The sequence below is a fragment of the Grampus griseus genome, assembly GCF_964374135.1.
Source record: "Grampus griseus genome assembly, chromosome: 12".
Taxonomy (NCBI): domain Eukaryota; kingdom Metazoa; phylum Chordata; class Mammalia; order Artiodactyla; family Delphinidae; genus Grampus; species Grampus griseus.
This window is the reverse complement of record NC_139006.1, coordinates 5096942-5118397: the sequence shown is the minus strand read 5'-3', so window position 1 is coordinate 5118397 and position 21456 is coordinate 5096942. Positions and strand designations below refer to the sequence as shown.

Sequence of the window (21456 nt, the reverse complement as noted above, 5' to 3'; positions counted from 1 at the left end):
GCGGGGCTCCAGAGGGAGTGGGCTGTGTGGAGGAGTCTGTTTTAGGTGGTGTGGTCTGGAAAGGCCTTTCTGAGGAGACCACATTTGAGCTGAGATCTGAAGGGAGAAGAGGCCGCGGCGGGAAGACCCCAGAAGGCTGGGCCAAGAGTAGGAGACAGCGAGAGCAAAGACATAGAGGTGGGAAGAGGGCGAGCCCAGGATCCTTAGGGAGGTGGGGCCGGCTGGGGTGCAGACGCAGCGGGTGGCTCTGTGGGGTGCGACAGGGTGGTCCTGAGTGGGCGGAGGCAGGCGATCACTGTCTGTCATCACTGGGATACCATGTGACCCTTGGCCTGGGGACTCACGGGACCCATTCAACCCCTCCCCATGCACCCCTGCTAGAAAATGACTTCTCCTCCTTGGCCACAGCCCCTCCCCCAACCCTGCTGCCTAGTCAAGATGCCTGGGGCACCGTGGGTCACTCCTACTTTGTGCCCCTGCGGTGGCTGTCCCTCGAGATCCCTTGAGTTTGGGTTTTCCCCTCTTATGAGCTAGAGAACTCACCCCTGCCATCACCGCACACGGGCCTGGCACGCAGTAGGTGCTCACTCGGCAAATACTTATGAACGAATAAGTGGGAAAGAGAAGAGGTGGCTTTGGCAGCTGGGCACGCAGGATCCCAAGAAAGGGGAGATGGTCACAGAGAGGGGACAGGTGGGCCCCGTGCAAGGCCACCCCAGTCCCGAGGAGACCGCCCACCGTCCAGCCTGTCATGTGGCTCTCCCTGCATCCCAGGCTCTGAGCCCAAAGGGGGCTCAGCCAGGGCATGGGTTCCTTGCAAAGGGAGTCTATTAGCTTATGGGGAAAATCCCTTTATGTCTCGCAATCAACCTGGGCCTGCGACTGGGCACCTGCCCCGAGTTCTTTCTTCGTTCTTTTATCTAGGAAGAGCTGAGTACCGCCTCTGCTAATGAGCTTGTCTGTACTAATGAAGCAGATGCCCTGTCCGCCCCCCCCCACTCCAATCTCTCCTTGCCAGCTGGGAGGGGCAGAGGATTGTTCTGATGTGCGCGCTGGGCCCACAGAGGAAAACCAGATACATCATAATAATGACCATCATGATGAGAATGATAATGTGGACAGCGGATCCCTTTACATGAGCTCTTACTTCATAGGTCAGGGGCTTTACATACGTGTTCTGGGACACCAGGCAGATGCTGCAATGGCTTCCATTTCTCAGATGGGGAGACTGAGGCTGGGGAGGTTCAATGACTCCCTCCAGGGCACAGCTAGAGTGGCAGAGCCGGGATTCTCTGCCAGGACTCCATGACTCTGAAGTCTTCCCCAAATTCGTCTTTGCCTCACCCTCCGTACGCTGCCTTATTGACTGTTTCCAAAGAGTTTGACCCACTGTTTTCACGGAGAACCGAGACTCTGGAGCCAGTGGCTGTTATGATGGGGCTGGGGGCAGAGCAAAGACTCCGACGCAGGTGGACCCCTCCCCCCCGCCAGGCCCCCGCTCTTCTGGCTGTGGGGCAACTTTCAAGGCATCTGAGGCCTGCGGGCGGTGTCCGCACGTGCGCCCAGCATGCTTCTGCTTCATCAATTTTGTTTCGCCCCCGTGGCCTAGCTCGGGTTGGGGGTTGGGACGCCCGGGGGAGGGGGGGAATCTAGGACTTCCGGAAAACGGGTACTGTGGCCCCCGCCGAGGCCCTGCCCACGGGCTGGAGGAATCCGACCACCCGGTCCCCATCCCCGCCTCTGCTACACCCCCGCGCGGTCGTTGTTTGACCCCGCGCCGCCGGGAACCCGTTCCGGGGACCGCTCTGGCCCGCGCCCCTCCCTCCGCGCGCTCTTAGGGCCTGCGAGAAATGGGCAGGCGCGGCCTCTCGCTCGGGTAAAGAAGGGCCCCCGAGGGTCTCCGCTTCTCGCCACCCGTGGGGCGCCATCCCTGAGGCGCCATCGGTCTCGCTCAGGACCCCTGACCGCGCCCAGCCAGCGCACCCAGCCCCGATCCTAGGGCTCTGTAGGAACTCCTCAGGTAGCCCCCGACTCCCGGAGGCCACCCCTGTCCTCCCCTCCCCACAGGCACCCCCAAGCTGTGCCAGATGTACCCCAGGACCTCTGGGCTGCGCTCCGTCTCCCAGTCCGTCCCCCGCAGACACCGCCCCTCCAGACGTCGCTGCCCCGTTCCGAGGACCCTCCCCGTCTCCCTCATCCCGCGACCTTGGGAACTCCCGCCTACGGCCCGAACGCGCCCGGATCTGTCCGCACTTTGCCCAGTAGGTCATCCGTCCGGCGGTCCCGGTCCCCGCCAACGCCCTGACCACCTCCGCAGGGCTCCCCAGGCCTCTGCGGCCAGGCGCCCTCCCCCGGGGACGCCGGGAAGTGGCACGTCCCGCCGCCTATCGCCGGGCGGCCGCCTGGTGCCCCGTCTCCCGGCGGCGGGCCCCTCCCCCGGCCTCCCCGGCCCCTCCCCCCTCCCGCCTCGCCTCCCTCCTCCCAGGCGCTCGCGCGCTCGCTCACTCTCTCGCTGGCTCGAGGGGCGGCCAGCAGCTGGCGCGGGCAGAGGCGGCGGCGGCGCGACCGGGATGGGACGGGCGCCCGGGCGCGGGAGCCGCGGCGGCGGCCGCGGCGGGGGCCGAGCAAGTCGGGCCAAGTGCGGGGCGGCCAGCCAGGGCGCCAGGCGCTGAGCCCCCGCGGCCCCCGGCTCCCCGGCCGCGCACGGCCGAGCCCGAGAGAGCGCGCTGAGGCGCAGCCCGGGAAGCGCCGCCAGCGCCGGCCGCCTGCGTCTGGGGAAGAGCGGCGCCCTGGGAGCGAGCCATGCCCGGCGCCCGAGCGTAGCCGCGGGGGCCGCTCCCGGGAGCCGCGGGCCGGGCCCACCGCGCGCCGAGGACCATGCCGCCCCCGGGCCGGGCGCCGCCGCTCGGGCTCCTGCTGGCGCTGACGGCGCTCCAGTGCCCAGGTAACGCGCGTCCCCGGACCCCATCCCCGACCCCGGCCGCCGCGCATAAAGTTGGCTCCTGCACGGGGCGGCCACCTCCTTCTCAAGTCCCCGGTAGCTTGCGTCTCCCGGACTTGCACAAATCTGGGGAGACTCTGGGAACCCAGGGGTCTCCAGCCCGTACCCCTTTGCCCAACGCGAGAGCCCGCCCGCCTTCCTCCCCAAACCTCCAGCTCCCCTGCGGATCCGTTCAGGGCGCAAGGGGGGCAACCGGCCGGGTGCGCTCAGCCTCACCAGGCGGATTCCAGAAACCGAGTCTCCTCCCCGCCCCGCCTTGGGGCAGCGTCCCCCCAGGACCCGGTTCCCGCGGCGGTTTTGCGGTGGCAGGGAGTCGGTGGGCCCCTTCTGCCGGTTTCCTGATGCCCGCGGACGCACCGCCAGCTTTCCCAGGACACCTGCGGGGCCCCACCTTGAGGTCGCCTCGGTCGGAGCCGTCTCGCTGGTCCGCAGCCCCTCCCCACCCTCCTGCTTTTACATCCCTGCCGAAGGTGCCCCCTCCCCAAGTGGCCTCCCCTCGGCTGCTGCGTAGCCCGCTGCTCGCCTCCTGGAAACGCGGGCTGCCCCAGCGCCCTGACCCCAGGGCGGCCAGGCAGTTCAGGGCGCGCAGGGCCGCCTGGAACGTGGTACTGGCCAGAGCCATTGCTTGGGTACCGTGGAGCCGGGCTCCCCGCTGGCACCGGCGCAGCTGTCGCCGAAACCTAGCGAGTGGGAAAGGCAAAACAGTCAGGTATTTTGGGTCTCCGCTGGAGTTTGGAAAGCTTTCTACCACCTTGGTGTGGCTACACGTTGGTCCTAGAGGCCGTTTATCCTAAAATGCCAGTTCCTCCCTGCCTCCCACCCCAAACCGCGGAGAAAATTCTGAAGGCTCAGAGGAACCGGGACAGTCACCAGCACCATTCATGTGCATCTGGAGAGCTCGGTTCTCCAAACCTGTTAACATCAGGACCCGTGATTTGGGAGCAGGTAGCTTTTGCTTGAGAAGATTCTTCTCATCTTCTTAATAAACAAACCACACAGCCACCCAGAACGCAGCAGCAGAATACAACTGTAACTTTTCAGCTTTAACTGTCTTGGAGGGTTGCAGTTAGGAGCAAGCCTCGTATGCCAACTTAATGTGTGACGTATTTGCGTGGAAAAAGTAAATACTGTCTTCCTTCCAGATGCCCTTAAGTGACCCAAAATACTTAATAAAGCCTTCCCCTCGGAGAAAGCCTTTTGTCAGAGGCATCCATCGGCATTCAGCTTTGGCTCAATGTAGAGAGCGGTGCTGGGCTTGACGTGGATGAATCTTTAATCTGCTTGTCTAATAAGCAGCTCTGATAGCTGTTTTGCTCTCCGCGTTGCTGGAGTCGAGGCTGTTTCCTCTTAGCTGAAGCCCTGGAGCCCGTTCCCCATAGTGCACAGTCCCTTGGACTGGAAAATTGCAGTTTTGTCTTGATTTTATCCCTGCACGGGGGTCAGTGCTCCTAAGTGAATATCGGAAATCTCTCAGAGAAGCTGCCTGCCTCGAGCTTTGTTAAGGGAACATTTGAACCCTCCGTTCCCCCCTTCCCTAGCAACAGAAGAGCTTGTGCCTGGCTCTGGGCGGCCCAGTCCTGGTTGGGAAGGTATGCCACCCCGGAAACCTGGTGCTGGCCCGGCTCCAGAGTCTCTCCGGGAGGGTCTCAGCTGGGCAGCTCCTACTGGCAGGTGCTGCTAGAGCAGAGTCCCCAGTGCCGTCGCCAGGTCCTTGCGAGCACATGGAAGCCTTTCACCGGCCCCCACCAGGGACACAAAGAGATGACAGTTTGATAACTCTATATTTAGCACCAGTTAGGAGAGCTGGGGGAAAAAAAAAACAGGGCTGAAATTCCTGAAAGGTACTTAACTGCCTGCCGTTGGTTGAAAGGTTCGGAGGAATTAGCTAGAGCATCCTTCAGAGCTGGTTGGATTTTCTGGATAATTTCTGCCATGATTTCCCGACCACGTCTGGCTAAGGCTCCCGGAGAGGGGCTGGAAGAGTTCAGAGGCGAGGAAGGACGCGATCTGTCCCCCATCACACACAGGGACTGTCTGCTTTGTGCCCCCTCCCCCCTCCCGCGTGGGTAGCTGCCATGGTAAAGAGTGTGGTGGGTGTATTTCTTTCAGCCTTGCAAGCGCTTAAACATATGGAACTGTACTTGGTAAGAGTCAGCACAAATCCCTCAGCTTGGCGACCAGGGGGCCCCTATTATTCAAGCCACTTTTGTGCCTGCTATGGCTTTGCAAATCAGCAGCGCTGTTACTGTCCCTGCTGGGGAAAATGGACGCGCCTTGCTCCATTGACCCATTATGCTCAAGGTCTATAAAGTCAGGGTGGGTGGAGAGCCCCCGACAGAGGGTCCTTGTGAGCGACAGAGCCTGCTAGTTGGAGGGAGCGGTGAGACTTTGGCTTCAAGGCAGAGATGCTCTTAGCCGTTCCTGGCACCTTGGTGTGGTGTGTGGTATATTTCTTTCTCGTTGCAACAGTGATGTGTGTGTGGGGTGCCCATGGGTGGTGTTTCTTTTCAGAGAGGTGGCACTGGGGTTGGCGGGGAGCCGTGTACCAATGCTGTCGCCTCCCCCTGGGTGATTTAATGGCCGGACCGTGGAGGTTCCCAGAGTAAATCATTTCGTCCCTGCCCCGCCCCTGCCCTGGATGCAGGGAACTTGGGAGGCATGAGGCTTCTGCATGAGCTGCGATGCTTGAAGCCAGTAATGAGCGTGGTGGTTGCCATGGTCCAAGGGAGCACAAGAAAGCCCTCGCTTGTGGGTGGGTGTGAAGTCGGGGAGGGTGGTCTCTGGGTCAGCAAAGCCCTTGCAGCGGCCTTGTGCCCCCTACGTTGTGTGCGGATGGGCACCTCCTTTCTTCTCTCCTGGCTCAGAAATTGAATGGGGATGGAGAGGGTGCAGTTCCCTTTGAAGCGACGGGATTCAGCAGATGTATCGCCTCCCATCACAGTGGGGAGACGGAGGCACCCTGGCACGAGAGGCAGCATGATGGGGTGGTCGTGGTACCACCACCTCTTCCCCAGAGTAAATGAGTGGACTTGGAGAGCAAGAAGTGTCTTAAAGCATCTCCTCCAACAGCTCCCCCTGCAGGTGGCAGAGGAGACTTGGGCATGGGAAGTGACTCGCTCAGGGTCACACGGTGAACTGGTGTCAGACTAGGGCCCGTGGCTCTCACAATTTCTCCGTTTTTTAAAAACTGCTTGCCCAGGACTTTCTCACCCTACACAGTGGAGCCTTTCTGGTCAAGGAGTTCTACTGTCTGGTCCTTTAGAGGACTGTGACTTCATTTAAGGAGCCCAAGGTCAAGAGACAGGCAGCCACTGGGGGGTGGCTAAAATAGCAAATGTCAACTCAGAAAGGCAGGTAGCAAATCATCACGATGATGATGATGATAGTGATGGTGATGATGGTGGTGATATGATGGTGATGATGATGGTGATATGATGGTGATGATGGTGATGTGATGGTGATGATGATGATGATGGTGATGGTGATGATGGTGATGTGATGGTGATGATGATGGTGATGGTGATGATGGTGGTGATGGTGATATGGTGATGATGGTGATGTGATGGTGATGATGATGATGATGGTGATGATTGATGGTGATGATGGCGATGTGATGATGATGGTGGTGATGTGATGGTGATGATGATGGTGATGTGATGATGATCATGATCATGATGATGGTGATGTGATGGTGATGATGATGATGTTGATGGTGCTGATGATGGTGATGTGATGTGATGATGGTGGTGATGATGGTGATGGTGATGTGATGGTGATGGTGGTGATGGTGATGGTGATGTGATGATGGTGATGTGATGGTGATGATGATGGTGATTTGATGGTGATGATGATGGTGATGATGGTGATGATGGTGATGTGATGTGATGATGATGGTGGTGGTGATGTGATGGTGATGGTGATGATGGTGGTGATTTGATGGTGATGTGATGGTGATGATGGTGATGTGATGATGATGGTGATGTGATGGTGATGATGGTGATTTGATGGGGATGATGATGGTGATGTGATGGTGATGTGATGATGATGGTGATGATGGTGATGTGGTGATGATGGTGATGATGATGATGGTGATGATGATGGTGATGATGGTGATGTGATGATGATGGTGATGATGATGATGGTGATGTGATGGTGATGATGATGGTGATTTGATGGTGATGTGATGGTGATGATGGTGATGATGATGATGGTGATGTGATGGTGATGTGATGGTGATGATGATGGTGATGATGATGGTGATGTGATGTTGATGGTGGTGATGGTGATGGGACGATGGGGTGATGATGGACACGCATGCTTCTGAAGTCGCTCCCTGTGTTGTGGGCACCATCCCAGGCATTTCCTCATATGAACAGGGTGAAATACTCACCACTCTGGCAAATGGACACCCTCACTATTCACAGTTTACAGATGAGGATATTGAGGTCCAGAGATGCCAAATAACTTGCCTGAGGTCACACAGGGTCAGGATTCCAGCCCAGGTGCTGGTCTGTGCCTTACGCACCACCTCACAGCCAGATTCCCCTCCACAGCCTTGCGCAGAACTGTGTGGACAGACTCCTGGACAAGCCAGACTGACCTTCCAAGATGGTGGATGGTTATGGAGTCCCTCTTACTTCCTTTCTGCTCTCTCTTTGCAACAGATACACCTATAAATGCGAGCTAAGGTTTCCAGCCATAGAAATCAGACAGATTGGAGTCAGCTCTGCAGGCAACTAGGAGTCCTTTGAGTTCTGTGCCCTCGAGGGATTAGACGGTTACGTTAAAGGGTGAGACTTTGGCAGGCAGACACCCCCCTCCTTTCCATTTGGTCTCCTGCGCTGGTTCTCCCGCGTCAGTGAGGCTCAGAATCAGAAGCAACACTGCAACTAACCCCGATCTACACATACTGTGCGTTCTAAGCCCTTTGCTGATTTTACTTCATTGAGTCCTCAGTGGCTCCCGTGGGGTAAGGACTTGTGTTTGCCCCATTTTACAGATGAGGAAACTGAGGCCCAGAGAGGCACCGTGACCTGTCAAGGTCACACAGCTGCAAAGGGATGGGCCGTGGATGTGAACCCACAGTGTAACCGTCTCAGAGTCAGGGCTCTTTGCTGCTACCTTCTCTGCGTTTGTAGGCACTGAGTTTTGTGGGCAGCTTATGGATTCTGAGACTAATTTGGGTCCAGGGATGTGTTTCAAGTTGTGGGCAGAGCTGGGTCTTTTTTGAGAAACCGTTTTGGGGAATTTTGTCCCCTCTAAAGTCGGCTTAGGGTCCAGGGGTGCATCGACAAGGAGGGGTTTGGTGTTTTTTTTGGTCCAAAATATTGTTTTATTAACACTTGATGTTTTCTAGGATTTAAAAGTTTATTTTTAAATCATCTTTGAAAATTTATTTATTTTTGGCTGCATTGCGTCTTCGTTGCTGCGTGCGGACTTTCTCTAGTGCGGCGATCGGGGGCTACTCTTCCTTGCAGTGCACGGGCTTCTCATTGCGGTGGCTTCTCGTTGCGGAGCATGGGCTCTAGGCACGTGGGCTTCAGTAGTTGCAGCACGTGGGCTCAGTAGTTGTGGCTCACGGGCTCTAGAGCACAGGCTTAGTAGTTGTGGTGCATGGGCTTAGTTGCTTTGCAACATGTGGGATCTTCCTGGACCAGGGCTCAAACCTGTGTCCCCTGCTTTGGCAGGCTGATTCTTAACCACTGCGCCACCAGGGAAGCCCCAGTATTACGTAATTTTTTAAAATTTAAATTTTAAATTGAAGTATAGTTGATTTACAGTGTTGTGTTTGTTTCAGATGTACAGCAAAGTTATACCATATATGTATATGGTGTATATATGTATATTCTTTTTCAGATTCTTTTCCCTTACAGGTTATTACAAAATATTGAGCATAGTTCCCTCTGCTCTACAGTAGGTCCTTGTTGGTTATCTGTTTTATATATAGGAGTGTGTATCTGCTAATCCCAAACTCCTAATTTATCCCTCCCCCCCCCCACCCCATTCCCCTTTAGTAACCACAAGTTTGTTTGCTATGTCTGTGGGTCTATTTCTATTTTATAAATAAGTTCATTTGTATCATTTTTTAAAAGATTCCACATATAAATGATATCATATGATATTTGTCTTTCTCTGTCTGGCTTACTTCACTTAGTATGATCATCTCTAGGTCCATCCAGGGCTTGCCGTTTTGGGAAATTGAGCCGATGTGGAAGGCTGCTGGCTGCCTTTGGAACATGTCTGGCTTGAGGGCTTCTCAGTTGCCAACATTTAAAAAGTGGAAGATGTCAATATAACCAGCCAGGTTTCTGGCTTATCTTGAGAAACTGGGAGATCTGATCTAACCCCTTCTAGCCCCTTGGCCTCTCCAAGACTCAGTTTCCCCATCTGTAGAATGGGCCCTGTCTTAGTCCATCCAGGCTGCTATAACAAAGTACCAGAGGCTGGGTAGATTATAAACAACAGACATTTATTCCTTACAGTTCTGGGGGCTGGGAAGTCCAGGATCATGGTGCCAGCATGGTTACATTCTGATGAGAACCCTCTTCCTGGTTCATAGATGCCCGTCTTCTCACTGTGTCCTCACTTGGTGGAAGGGATGAGGGCGCTCTCTGGGGCCTCTTTTATAAAGGCACTGATCCCATCATGAGACTCCATCTTCATGACCTAATCATCTCCCAAAGGCCCCACCTCCTAACATCATCACATTGGGGGTCACCTTTCCACTGATGGATTTTGGGGGGACACAAGCATTCAGTCTACAGCAGGCCCTGATCCTCTGCTGATCTCATCACAAGGTTGGGAGACACCAGCAGGGTGATGGCGGGGGTGAGAGGGGTGCTGTCCTGCGGGGCCTGTGGTTTCTCAGGAGAGAGGGCAGGCAGGAAGGGAGGGGCTGATGAGCTCTTCTCTGCATCAGTCAGACCTGTAAAGAGAAGGATAACGGCCCCTCTGCTGCCTCCCAAGTGGTTTCTCACTTCAGGATTTCCCTGGATTCTTCCCTGTCACCCAGGGAGAGGTTAAGGGCTCCGATGTGTTCTCAGATGGGAGCACCGAGATTCAGAGGAACTCAGGGACTTGCTTAAGACAGCACAGGCCATGAGTAGCAAGGCAGGGTCTCCTCCCCAGAATCTCTGACTCCTGTCTCCCCTGCCCCTAAGGCACCTCCTCGTCCTGGAGTTTTGCTTCAGTTTCCCCACCCTCAGGCTTAGGTGCCTGTGACCTCAGGGGCTTGCATTATAGGGCAAGTTTGGTGTGATGGAGCGAGGGAAAGGAAGCCAGCAAATGCATAAGCAGGAAAGTCTCAGGCAGTAATTTACACTCTTCATACTCAAGACAAAGCAATCTGATGGGGAAGGTCTAGGTGATCCAGGAAGACTTCTTGGAGAAGGTGGCCTTTATCTTATCTGAGACCTAAATGTGATCAGACCAGAGCCAGCCCGGAGAAGGGTGTCCCAGGCAGGAGGAATTTGAATCCTTGCAAGGTTCTTTGCACAGTGCCTGGCACACAGCATGTGATCAAGAGATCCCAGCTCATTCACTCACTCACCCATTCATTCATTCAACAGGCATGTATTAATCAGCGCTCAGCACTAGGGACACAGCAGGGAACAGAAGAGACATATCCCCCATTCTGAGGAGCTGTCATTCTGGCAGAGCGAGACAATCGTAAAACATTGGACAAACAAATACATAATTTAATGTCAGGTGGTGATAGCGCTACCGGGAGAAGTAAAGCAGGGTCACTCGTTGTCACTTTTATTCTCCATCTGGGTGCTTGTTTTGCATCTTCCTGGAAACTCAGGGGCGGGATGGACCCCTGATGCCCCATCTCTGCCAGGGGAAGGCGGGAAAGGAGCCCAGGTGCTTTGGAGTGGAATTCCATCATCTTCTCTTGTTCATCCCACCTGGGGCCTCAGTGGGTGTGCGCATGTGACTCCTGAACCGATTAATACCCTCTCCTTATGTTTCGGTCCCAAAATAGTGACATAAAAAAATCAGTAGAGTCCAGTTGGATTTGCTGTATTTTATTACTGAGGGGGATGGAGAGTCTAGAATTGCCCGGGGCTTCTGAGCCCGGCTGTTTTGCGGCGTTAACCTAAATTAACCTGTTGGGGGACCTAACTCACCATGGCTGCGCTTCGGAGCCCAGGATTCAGCGCCTCGGAAGGGTGACTCAGTAAATACTGCGCCTCTGATGTCTGCTTTGTGCTTGGAATGCCTCCCACCAGGGCTCTTAGTGCATCGGAGCAAATGGACACATAAAAATGCTGCTGCGGCTGCAGCCCTGGCTCGCGGGGCTGACACCGTGGGCCTGCTGGAGGGTCCTGGTTTTCTTCCCAGAACTCTGGAGTGCCGGACTGGCCCTGCCTGGTCTCCTGGCTCTCAGAATCCCTGGCTCCCTTTGTTTGCCCGGTCCTCTCTGTGCCCTGTTACTTGTCGTTTGGTTTATATCCTTGGATTGCTCTGTTCCTCTGCGTTTGTGTCATCTGCTGCTGCAGGCTCTCCCGGGTGAGCTGATGGGGGCAGGTGAGTGGGGATGGGAACACCGGGGCAGAGGGATGAGGAAGCAGTGGCCCGGTGGGAGGGGACCTTGTTTTCCTGCAGTCTGCTCCGAGACGGCAGGGGGAGTGGAAGGGGCGGGGCATGGTGTAGATGGAAGATGTTGTTTTGCCAGGAAAAAGTTGTTTCTAGGGTGGCAGTGCAGAGGAACTTGCCAGGCCAGTGGAGAGCCGCTGGCTGCCTTTGGGCCATATCTGGTCTGCAGGCTTCTCTTGTCAGTTACCAGCATCTAAAAAGTGGGAGATGTTAGTATCCAGGTTTCTGGCTTCTCTCAACAAACTGGAAGATCTGGGAGCGCTGGTGTGGCTCCTTGACCTTTCTGAGACTCAGCTTCCCCATCTGTAAAACGGACCCTGCATCCCCTGCTGGTGATCTTCGAAACCTCACCCCAGTCTGCTTCCTCCTTCACTCTGCGTTAGTTCACGGACACGTGTTTTCTCGTGCACCTGTGCTGTGACAGGCACTGTACTTGGAGCTGGTGATACAGCAGGAACAAGACAGGCAAAGGCCCCTCTCCTTGTGGGGTTAGCATTAAGGCGCAGGGAGACAGAGACTGAAATAGTTAAATAACTAAAATACACTGTTTATTAAATGGTCATAAGTGCTTTGGGGGAACATGAAGCAGGGGAGCAGACAGGGAGTGCTGGGGAGGGATGTTTTGCCATTTGAAAGAGCAGGTGTCACTCAGAAAGGTGACATTTGAGCAAAGACCTAAAGAGGTGAGGGAGCCAGCCAGGGGGCTGTCGGAGAGAAGAGCGTTCCAAGTAGAGGGAATAGCCAGTGCAAAGGCCCTGAGGTGGGAAGGTGCTTGGCAGGTTCAAGGACAGAAAGGAGACCAGTGAGGCTGGGCTGAGTAGTAGATGAGGTTAGGGACCAGACCCTGAAAAGGACTGTGGCTTTTGCTCCGAGTGAGGTGGGAGCCATCGACAGGTTTGAGCAGAGGAGACGGTGCTCTCACTTATGGGAGCAGAAGCAGGGAGAGCCCCAAGGGGCTACTCAACAGTCCAGGCAGGGATGATGGGGGCTTGGATCAGAGTGGCAGCTGGAGAGGAGGTGAGAAGTGGTGAGATTTGGGGTGTAGTTTGAAAGTTGTGCTATGGGGTTTGCTGATTGATAGATTCGTGCAATAACTATTTATCGGGAGCCAACTATATGCCTACCCCTGTATTGATTTGGGGGCCAAATCAATATTTGTTAGTGGTGGAATTAGCAAACAGAACTTATACCTGTGAGTTGGGCTTCTGCCTTTTATGTGCTCTTCCCAACAGCTCTGGGGAGAAGGTTGGGATGGACGAGCCCGTGTTTCTGCATCTGTGAGATGGACATAGCGACATCATTAAGGAGAGTAAAGTTAAGAGGATCCAATGAGACAATAGATGCAAATGCTTCTTAGCAAGTACCCAGCACATAGTAAGTGCTCAATAAATGGGGGCAGTTATTAATAATGTTGGTAGGACAGTCGAGGAAACCAGGGCTCAGATGTACTCTTTGCCCCTGTAACTACGTGGAGGAGGAGGTTGGATCTGAGCTGTGGGCTGTCAGATTTAGCTTGGGGTTCATTTTTCTTGCTGGAACCACTAATATTCTAAGAAAAAAATTCCTCCTGTCTTCATGATGTGGTTGTGCTGGCATAATTTATTATTGTCAGGTTGCCAGTGCAGGTGTACTTGCTTCATTTAGTAGGTGTGTAGGTGAAAAGTTGTGTGTCAATCAAATTCTATTTTCTCCATCCAATTCCACAACAGTTGAGAGACGTGTAAATTCCATCTGACCCTGTGCTGGCCTTGGCTCCTGTGTTGTTGCTTGTTATTTTCTGTACACATTAAATCGGGCATCACCAGGCTATGGTCCATGGACCAAATCCAGCCCTCGACCTGTTTGTGTAAATAAAGTTTTATTGCAACACAGCTATGCCTGTTTGTTTACTTATTGTCTATGGGTGCTTTCTCACAACAAGGGCAGGGTTGGGTAGTTGTGACAGATCCTATGGTCTGCAAAGCCTAAATAAATTACCTACTGTCTGGCTCTTTTAAAGACAAAGTTTGCTTTAAATGGTCAAGCCCTGGTCATGTAAATGTGTGTTTATAGCACCATATGGTCAAGACAAGTACCCGCTTTTAATGTCAAAAAAATTATCCAGCTCGTCTGAACGAGAAGAATTGTGGGTTTGTTATCCCTTGGTTAAAAAAGAAAAACATATTGATTGAAAGTTGCCATCAATTCAGTAATGCTCTTGAACGAGTGGGTTTTGGTAATTACAGTAGCATTTATGTAGCGTTTTAAAAATAGTAGCACGTGTGTGGGAGATAGTTTTTACTCTGCAGGCAAAGCTCCATGGCTCACAGCTCAGAAGACCCCTTGGAGGGATGCTGCTGGAGGGAACTAGTATTAAAGGAACCTACTGCGTAGTTATGTTATATTCAGAATGACTCCAATCAGTGGATCTCTTTTATGACCTTGTGTTTTTTCCTATTTGGTTGTTTTAAAGATGAACGTATCCTTCTCTATTTTATCTGTGACGCCCAAGTCTGTGATATTTTAAGTTTCCAGATTTAAGATTTTAAGAGCACTCATGGAGGTGATGTGTCAAATGCAAAGGTATGTCAGTGGATTAAATCTGGATTCTCACAGTTGCAAGGGACAAAATGGGGAACTTACTAGTCCCTGAAGGTGGGACGCTTAAGGAGGAAACAGCTTCAGGCATGGCTGGATCCAGGGGCTTACTCTCCTAATGAGAACTTCTGCTCTCACTCTGTCTCTTGGTTCTCTTTTTCCCTGTGTTCACCTCATTCTCAGACAGGCTGTCTCCACCTTATGGCAAAGTTGGCCACAGTTGGCTCTAGACATTCCTCTGACCAGCAGAAATCAAATGTCTCTTTCTTAATTGTCCAGCAGAAATCAAATGTCTCTTTCTTAATTGTCCCAGCAAGAATCCCAGGACCGACTTTTACTGGACTAGTGTGGGTTGTGTGCTGACCTCTCAACTAGAGACGGTGGCTGTGGGGATGGAATCCTGCAGCTGATGAGTCACACTTAAGTGTCTCTGGAGCTGGAACTGGAAGCCGCTTGCCAGAGAGATAGGCAAGGGATGATTTCCCAGAGGAAAATCTGGGTGCTTCCAGCAGAAGGAAGAAAATTTTACTGTGACAGGCTACCAGGTGAGGTGGGGACCCCCCTCCCTCCCGCCAGGTCAGAAGAGCCCTCATGCCTGGATTGACACCTCTGGTGCCCCTCCCCCAAGGAGTCAACACTCACCCCTCCCCTCCCGCCCTTTTGTGGGTTCTCTCTTGGCTGCTGTCCAATCTCCTGGGGCTTCTGTTTTGTACGTGTGACCTCTGATCCAGTCCAGTGATCTCACACATGTCTTAGTTGCTTTGGTTGAAAACATGGACGATTTGGAATGTAATTTGCTAATATATATGAAAAGAGAACTTGATCTGTGACCCCGCAGTCTCACATCTGGGAATCCTATGTTTTCTAGAAATAAAAAGCACCACTGTTAAGGTTGTATGTTCACGGATATTTATAGCAGCATTGTCTGTGGTGGTAAAAAAGAGAAAAAACCCTAACTTTTCATCAGTAAAGTAGTTCTGGACTAAATGGTGGTATTTCCATGCTTGGACCACCAGGTAGCGGTTAAAAACAGTGGGTTGGACATCCCTTGTCCTGGAGGGATGACCGGGGCTTATTGTCAAGGAGAAAAGTGAGTGTCAGGGTAATTTACCCTGTGCAATGCCATTTTAATATAAACAACCAACCAAAAGTCTCCTATGTGTATAAAATAGCTATATTTATATAGTGCTTTCTGTGTGCCAGTCACAGTTCTAATATAGCTACACATATTCTCAACAAGCCTGGGAGGTGTGTGGGTATTATTATTATACCCATTTTAAAGAAGGGGAAGTAGAGGCACCAAGAGGTTAAACAACGCTATGTAGCTAACGAGTGGTGGAGCTGGGGTTTTAATCCAGGTAGTTTGGATCTTAACCCTCACTCCATGCTGCCTCTTACACTGCCCACCCCAACTGCATCCCTTCACACACATGCCTTTATATTATTTTATTAGTGTGGAGAAAGGTGTGGCTGGACTACTGACCTCAGTGAAGGAATGACGTGGGTGGTACTGGTGGGGTGGTGGGAAAGGAGTTGGTGGGGACTTAAAGGGAGGAAACCAGGAATGTTTGAGACATTTCAGCCACAACAATGCCGATTTTTAAGTAGAGAGCCCAGTGCTTTCTCTTAGGGTTTCTGGGTCCCTGTTGGGGCTGGTGAGAATGCCTTAGTGGAGACCCTCTGAATTTGCTGCTGTGCTTTGCTGGTGCCGGGGGCTAAGGTGCGTGGAACTCAGACCCAGGAGAGATGCTGCTTGGTGTTTCACTGGGAGAAAGGAAGACTGGATGTGGTGTGATGGGCATATTTGTTGCAAATGAAACAGTGAAAGATAGAGAAATAAAATAGTGATGGCTTGGGAATTCCTTGATGGTCCAGTGATTAGGACTCTGAGAGCATGGGTTCGATCCCTGGTCAGGGAACTAAGATCCCAAAAGCTGCACGTTGCGGCCAAAAAAAAAAAAAAAAAAAGTAATGGCTTAAAAAGTAGGAGTTTATTTCTCTCCCAAGCCAGATTCTAGAGCTCAGAAGCCCAGGACTGTAGGTTGTCTCTGTTCCGTGAAATCCTCTTGGACCTGTGCTTGCTTTTACCATTTCAAGGTTGAGGTCTTTGTCCTCATGGTGTAAAATGGCAGGTACTGGTGCAGCCATCGCATCTTCATTCTAGGCACCGGGATTGGGGTGCAGATAAAGAAAGGGTAAAGGGTATGCATCAGTTGTCTTTTACAGAAGAGTCCTAGAAGCAGCCCCATGATGTTTCCACTTATATCCTATTGGTTGCGACTAAGTCACATGGCCGCATCTAGCTGCAAGGGAATCTGGGAAATGCAGTCTTTTTTTTCTTTTAATTAATTAATTTATTTTATTATTTTTTAAATTTTTATTTATTTTTGGCTGCGTTGGGTCTTCGCTGCTGCGCATGGGCTTTCTCTAGTTGAGGCGAGCGGGGGCTACTCTTCCTTGCGGTGCACGGGCTTCTCATTGCGGTGGCTTCTCTTGTTGTGGAGCACGGGCTCTAGACGCGCGGGCTTCAGTAGTTGTGGCACGTAGGCTCAGTAGTTGTGGCTCGCGGGCTCTAGAGCACAGGCTCAGTAGTTATGGCGCACGGGCTTAGTTGCTCCGCGGCATGTGGGATCTTCCCGGACCATGGCTCGAACCCACGTCCCCTGCGTTGGCAGGCGGATTCTTAACCACTGCGCCACCAGGGAAGCTTGGAAATGCAGCCTTAATTTGAAGTGGCTAAAAATCAAAAGTTCTGTTACTCTGGAAAAAGGAGAGAATGGATATTGGGGGGATAATTAGTAGCTGGTGATGAATACCCTATCAGGGATAGCACGGCATTTGAAGAGAAGGTGTAAACAGTCAGGATCTTTTATAATCATACTGTGTGTGTGTGTGTATGTGTGTGTGTGTGTGTGTGTGTGTGTGTGTGTGTGTGTGTGTGTGTGATTTTATTCTGCCTCCTAAGGTGGGAACCTGGGAAATACAGTTTTTCTGAGTGAAGGCAGTTTTGGTGACTGCATAACATTATCTCTGTCAAAGATGTGAAAGTGGGTACTTCCCTCGTGGCACAGTGGTTAAGAATCTGCTTGCCAATGCAAGGGACATGAGTTTGATCCCTGGTCTGGGAAGATCCCACATGCTGCAGAGCAGCTAAGCCCGTGCGCCACAACTACTGAGCCCATGTGCCACGACTACGGAAGCCCGTGGCACCTAGAGCCTGTGCTCTGCAACAAGGGAAGCCCCCGCAATGAGAAACCCGTGCACCACAATGAAGAGTAGCCCCTGCTCACCGCAACTAGAGAAAACCTGTGTGCAGCAACGAAGACCCAATGCAACCAAAAATAAATAAATAAAAAAAGAAAACGATGTGAAAGTGGTTTAAAAAATATGAGAGATAAATCTGAAGTCCCTTTTGAACAATTTCATATCTTTCCAAAAGGTAACTACTCTTTATCAGTTTGCTGTGTATTTTTCCTTGTAGGAAATATATATATATATAATATAATGTTTTAAATTTGCTTTTTTTTTTTTTTTGCGGTACGCGGGCCTCTCACTGCTGTGGGCTCTCCCGTTGCAGAGCACAGGCTCCGGACGCGCAGGCTCAGCGGCCATGGCTCACGGGCCCAGCCGCTCTGCGGCATGTGGCATCTTCCCGGACCGGGGCACGAACCCGTGTCCCCTGTGTCGGCAGGCAGACTCTCAACCACTGCACCACCAGGGAAGCCCTAAATTTGCTTTTAATAGTATACATCGTGTCTGTTCCCCAATATCCATGTACATATAGAACTATCTTATTTTTTTGTTTATTTTATTTTTGGCTGTGTCAGGTCTTAGTTGCAGCACACGGGATCTTTGTTGTGGCATGCGGGATCCTCTGCTGTGGCACATGGGCTCCAGAGCACGTGGGGTCTGTAGTTGCAGCAGTGGGCTCTCTAGTTGTGGCCCGGGTGCTCAGTAGTTGTGGCTCGCGGGCTTAATTGCCCCACGGCATGTGGGATCTTAGTCCCGACCAGGGATTGAACCCACGTCCCCTGCGTTGGAAGGTGGATCCTTAACCACTGGACCACCAGGAAAGTCCCTAGAACTATCTTATTTTTTTGAATTGCTGCATGGTATTCCATGGCAGGGAAATATCAAGGTGTATTTAGTGATTTTCCACTGCCTCAGAAGATGGAGGATTTCCCAGACATAGAAAGGAGGTTTAGAAAGATTTGCAAATGGCCATCCTGCCCAGCAGGAACACTGTGCAGAAATCAGCATCCAACCAGGATCTGCAGACATTTGAGGAAAGACAGGGTGTGACTGAGTGATAGTGGATGAAAGGACTGACGCTTGAAGAAGCGGAGTTAACAGAGAAACGGGGATGAGGAGGGCTGGTTCTCAGAACCCAGGCCTCTTGCCGAGAGCTGCTGCTCCTTGATGGCAAGGACTTGCCGATGCTGCCCAAGGCTCCATTCCCTGTGGTTCCCGCTGTGGCTGATCCCCAAAGGACTTGGAGTGCCAGCCCATCTACTCATGGCATTGCTCTAGCTTCCGGAAGCTTCAGTCTTAGAAGAGAGACATCTTCTGTCCCCCAGTGTGTGCCTGCATAGCACTTACCACAAACACATTTCTTCCTAATGCAAGAGGCTCTTTAGGGAGCACCATGAATTTATGATGAATTTTTAATTTCCCTATGATATTTTTTTCTCCTTCCACCCACTCTCCCCCCCACGCCCAGCCCAGTTAAAGTGTTTTTCTCTTAAATTTATGGGCTGAGCTGTTAAGAGGGTCTGTATATTTCAAGAGGAAAAGTGTTGGGGGCGGAGGTTTTGGCTTTACTGTTTGCACCAGCTTCACTCACACACGCTCCAAAGTGGCCTCATATTCCTACCTGATCAGTCTGCCTGTCATCTCAGGTCGTTATGTAAGGGCGACTAAATTCTGCTTTTCTTCATTGTAGCGTAGAGGGCAACATGAGGGAGGAAGCTGCTGGAATTTCTTTTTCAGTCTTTCCCATCCTGCAAGGTTCCCTACCTCTTATTCTCCATCTTTTTTTTTTTTTTTAAATATTTATTTATTTATTTATTTGGTTGTGCCGGGTCTTAGTTGCGGCAGGCAGGCTCCTTAGTTGCGGCTCCAGGCCTCCTTGGTTGCGTCACGTGGTCCCCATCTTTCCTTGTGAAAGTGTTTAATAAGTGTTAGAGTGAGGGAATGAACTTCTATAGCATCTCCTGTCAACTTTCTATCTCTCACTGGTTGATTAGATATTCTTTGCTCCTCTGGCTGCTCTCACAAACTGTTTCAAGCAGATCTCTGAAATTAAGGGCATGAACTCAGGTGGCAGACTGCTTGAGTTCAAATTCCAGCTCCACCACTTGCTAGCTCTGTGACCTTGGGTGAGTTACTTAACCTCTCTGTGCCATAGCATGTTCATCTGTGAAAGGGGGAAAGTAGGAGCTCCTACTCTTTGGGATGTTGTCAGGATTAAGGGAGATGTTGTGTAAGAATTCAACACAGTGCTTAAATCCACATGGGTCTGTAATAAATGTTAGCCCTTTTAAATCCTCTTCTCCAGCCATTGAGTGTTTAGTTGAACACCTACTATATGCCCTGGTGCTCATTTTTGTGGTTTTTCTCATCTCTTCTTCCACATCGCTTCATACCAGATCTTGCGATATGATAGTGGTTGACTGCTATTTTTTTACCTTTTTCTGAGAATAACACCCTGATTTTATTTTGGGGAACCATTGTTCCCCTGCTTTGTGGTCTGGGTATTGCTAACTTTCTCCTCTTCCTCCTCCACGGGTGGGCTCATGACTTGTGCCTGACCAATCAGAACAGCTCATCTCCTAGGCTTCAAGGATTGGCTCAGGCTTGGGCACATGACCCAAGCTGGGCCAATGAGAGCCAGCTCTGGGATGTTTGTTGCAAGCACGGGGAGGGGTGGGGGAGGGCTTCCTTTTCTGTTGCAGTTGCTAAGCTGGGAGGATGGGAGCCTGAATGTAGCGGTTATTATTGCTGTGTAACAAATTGCCACAAACTGATGGCTTAAAACAACCCACATGTATCATTTCACAGTTTCTGTGGGTCAGGAGTCCAGGCACAGGTTAGCTCTGCTTCTGGATCTCTCACAAGGCAGCATTCAGGGTGTTAGCCAGGGTTGGGCTCCCATCTGAAGGCTGGACCAGGGAAGAGTCTGCTTCTGTGCTTACATGGTTGTTGGCAGGATTCAGTTTTTGTGGGCTCTTAGACTGAGGGCCTTGGCTTTTTTGACACGTGGTCCTCTCCATATGGAGGAGAGTGGCTTCACCAAAGGCACTGACAGTCTCTTGTGACCTAATCACAGAAGGGATCGCCCTTCCACACTGAAGTAAGATATTGCTCAGAAGGAATTTACTCGAGGGGAGGGGACCACGCAAAGCCATGAATGCCATCAGGTGGAGAATACTGGAGATCATTTTAGAAGCCACCTACCGGGGAATTCCCTGGCAGTCCGGTGGTAAGGACTCTCCGCTTGCGCTGCAGGGGGCCTGGGGTCAATCCCTGGTTGGTCCGAGAACTCAGATTCCTCAAGCCGCACAGTCCGGTGCGCAAAAAAAAAAAAAAAAAAAAAAAAGCCAGCTACCTACCATTCTGGATCTGTGTGAGAATGAAGCAACATGGGGGAAAACAGAGCCGAGAGGGGGAGAGGGGGAGAGTTTCCTTGTGACCATACTGGAGTACCCAAAAGTAGCTGCTTCTGGTACGAGCTTTATCTTGAATTTCCCCAGTACAAGACCCAATACATTATTTTTCCCCTCAGGCTACTTTGAGTTGGGTTCCTGTCACTTGCAAGTGTCCCAGTGAAGTCCTGGGAAGGCTTCTCACATTTCCTTGCCTGGCAGTGGCCGCCCCTCCTTGGAAAGCCTTTGGCATTCTGTGTGCTTGACTAAAATCTAGAAAATGCCACATGCCTTATCTCTCCTCTAGGCTGAGCTCATGGAGAGCAGAGTTGCATGCGTTTTTTTAACCCCTCTTTCTTGCTTTAATGCTGTCAGACACAGCGGATGCCATCTGCCAGTAATTACCAGTGTGAGAGGCTCTTCCTCCCACTGCCAATCAAAACTGTCTCAGAAATGATCTCAATTGTCCTGCACCTGGCTTAGGGTTGGGGTCCTGGGTGTCAGAGGCGAAAACATCTCTGATGCTACCCGCCAGTGGCAGCGCACATCTGCACACAGAAATCGCGGTGAGAGTGTGAATTTCACAGCGTTGGGTGGGTCACATCCTAACATAAATGACGAGTCACAAGCAATAGA

The 21456-nt window shown here is 51.9% G+C and overlaps 1 protein-coding gene across 1 annotated transcript in view; it reads left to right on the top strand.

Annotated features, from left to right (window-relative positions):
- Window positions 1–2877: 2877 nt before the first annotated feature.
- Window positions 2878–21456, top strand: part of TMEM132B (transmembrane protein 132B) — a gene marked incomplete at both ends in the record, with an annotated part of 382785 nt that continues 364206 nt past the window's right edge. Inside the window, one exon of the mRNA XM_082667175.1 lies at window positions 2878–2944. Within this exon, the coding sequence (XP_082523301.1) occupies window positions 2878–2944 (67 nt within the window). The remainder of the gene's footprint in view (window positions 2945–21456) is intronic.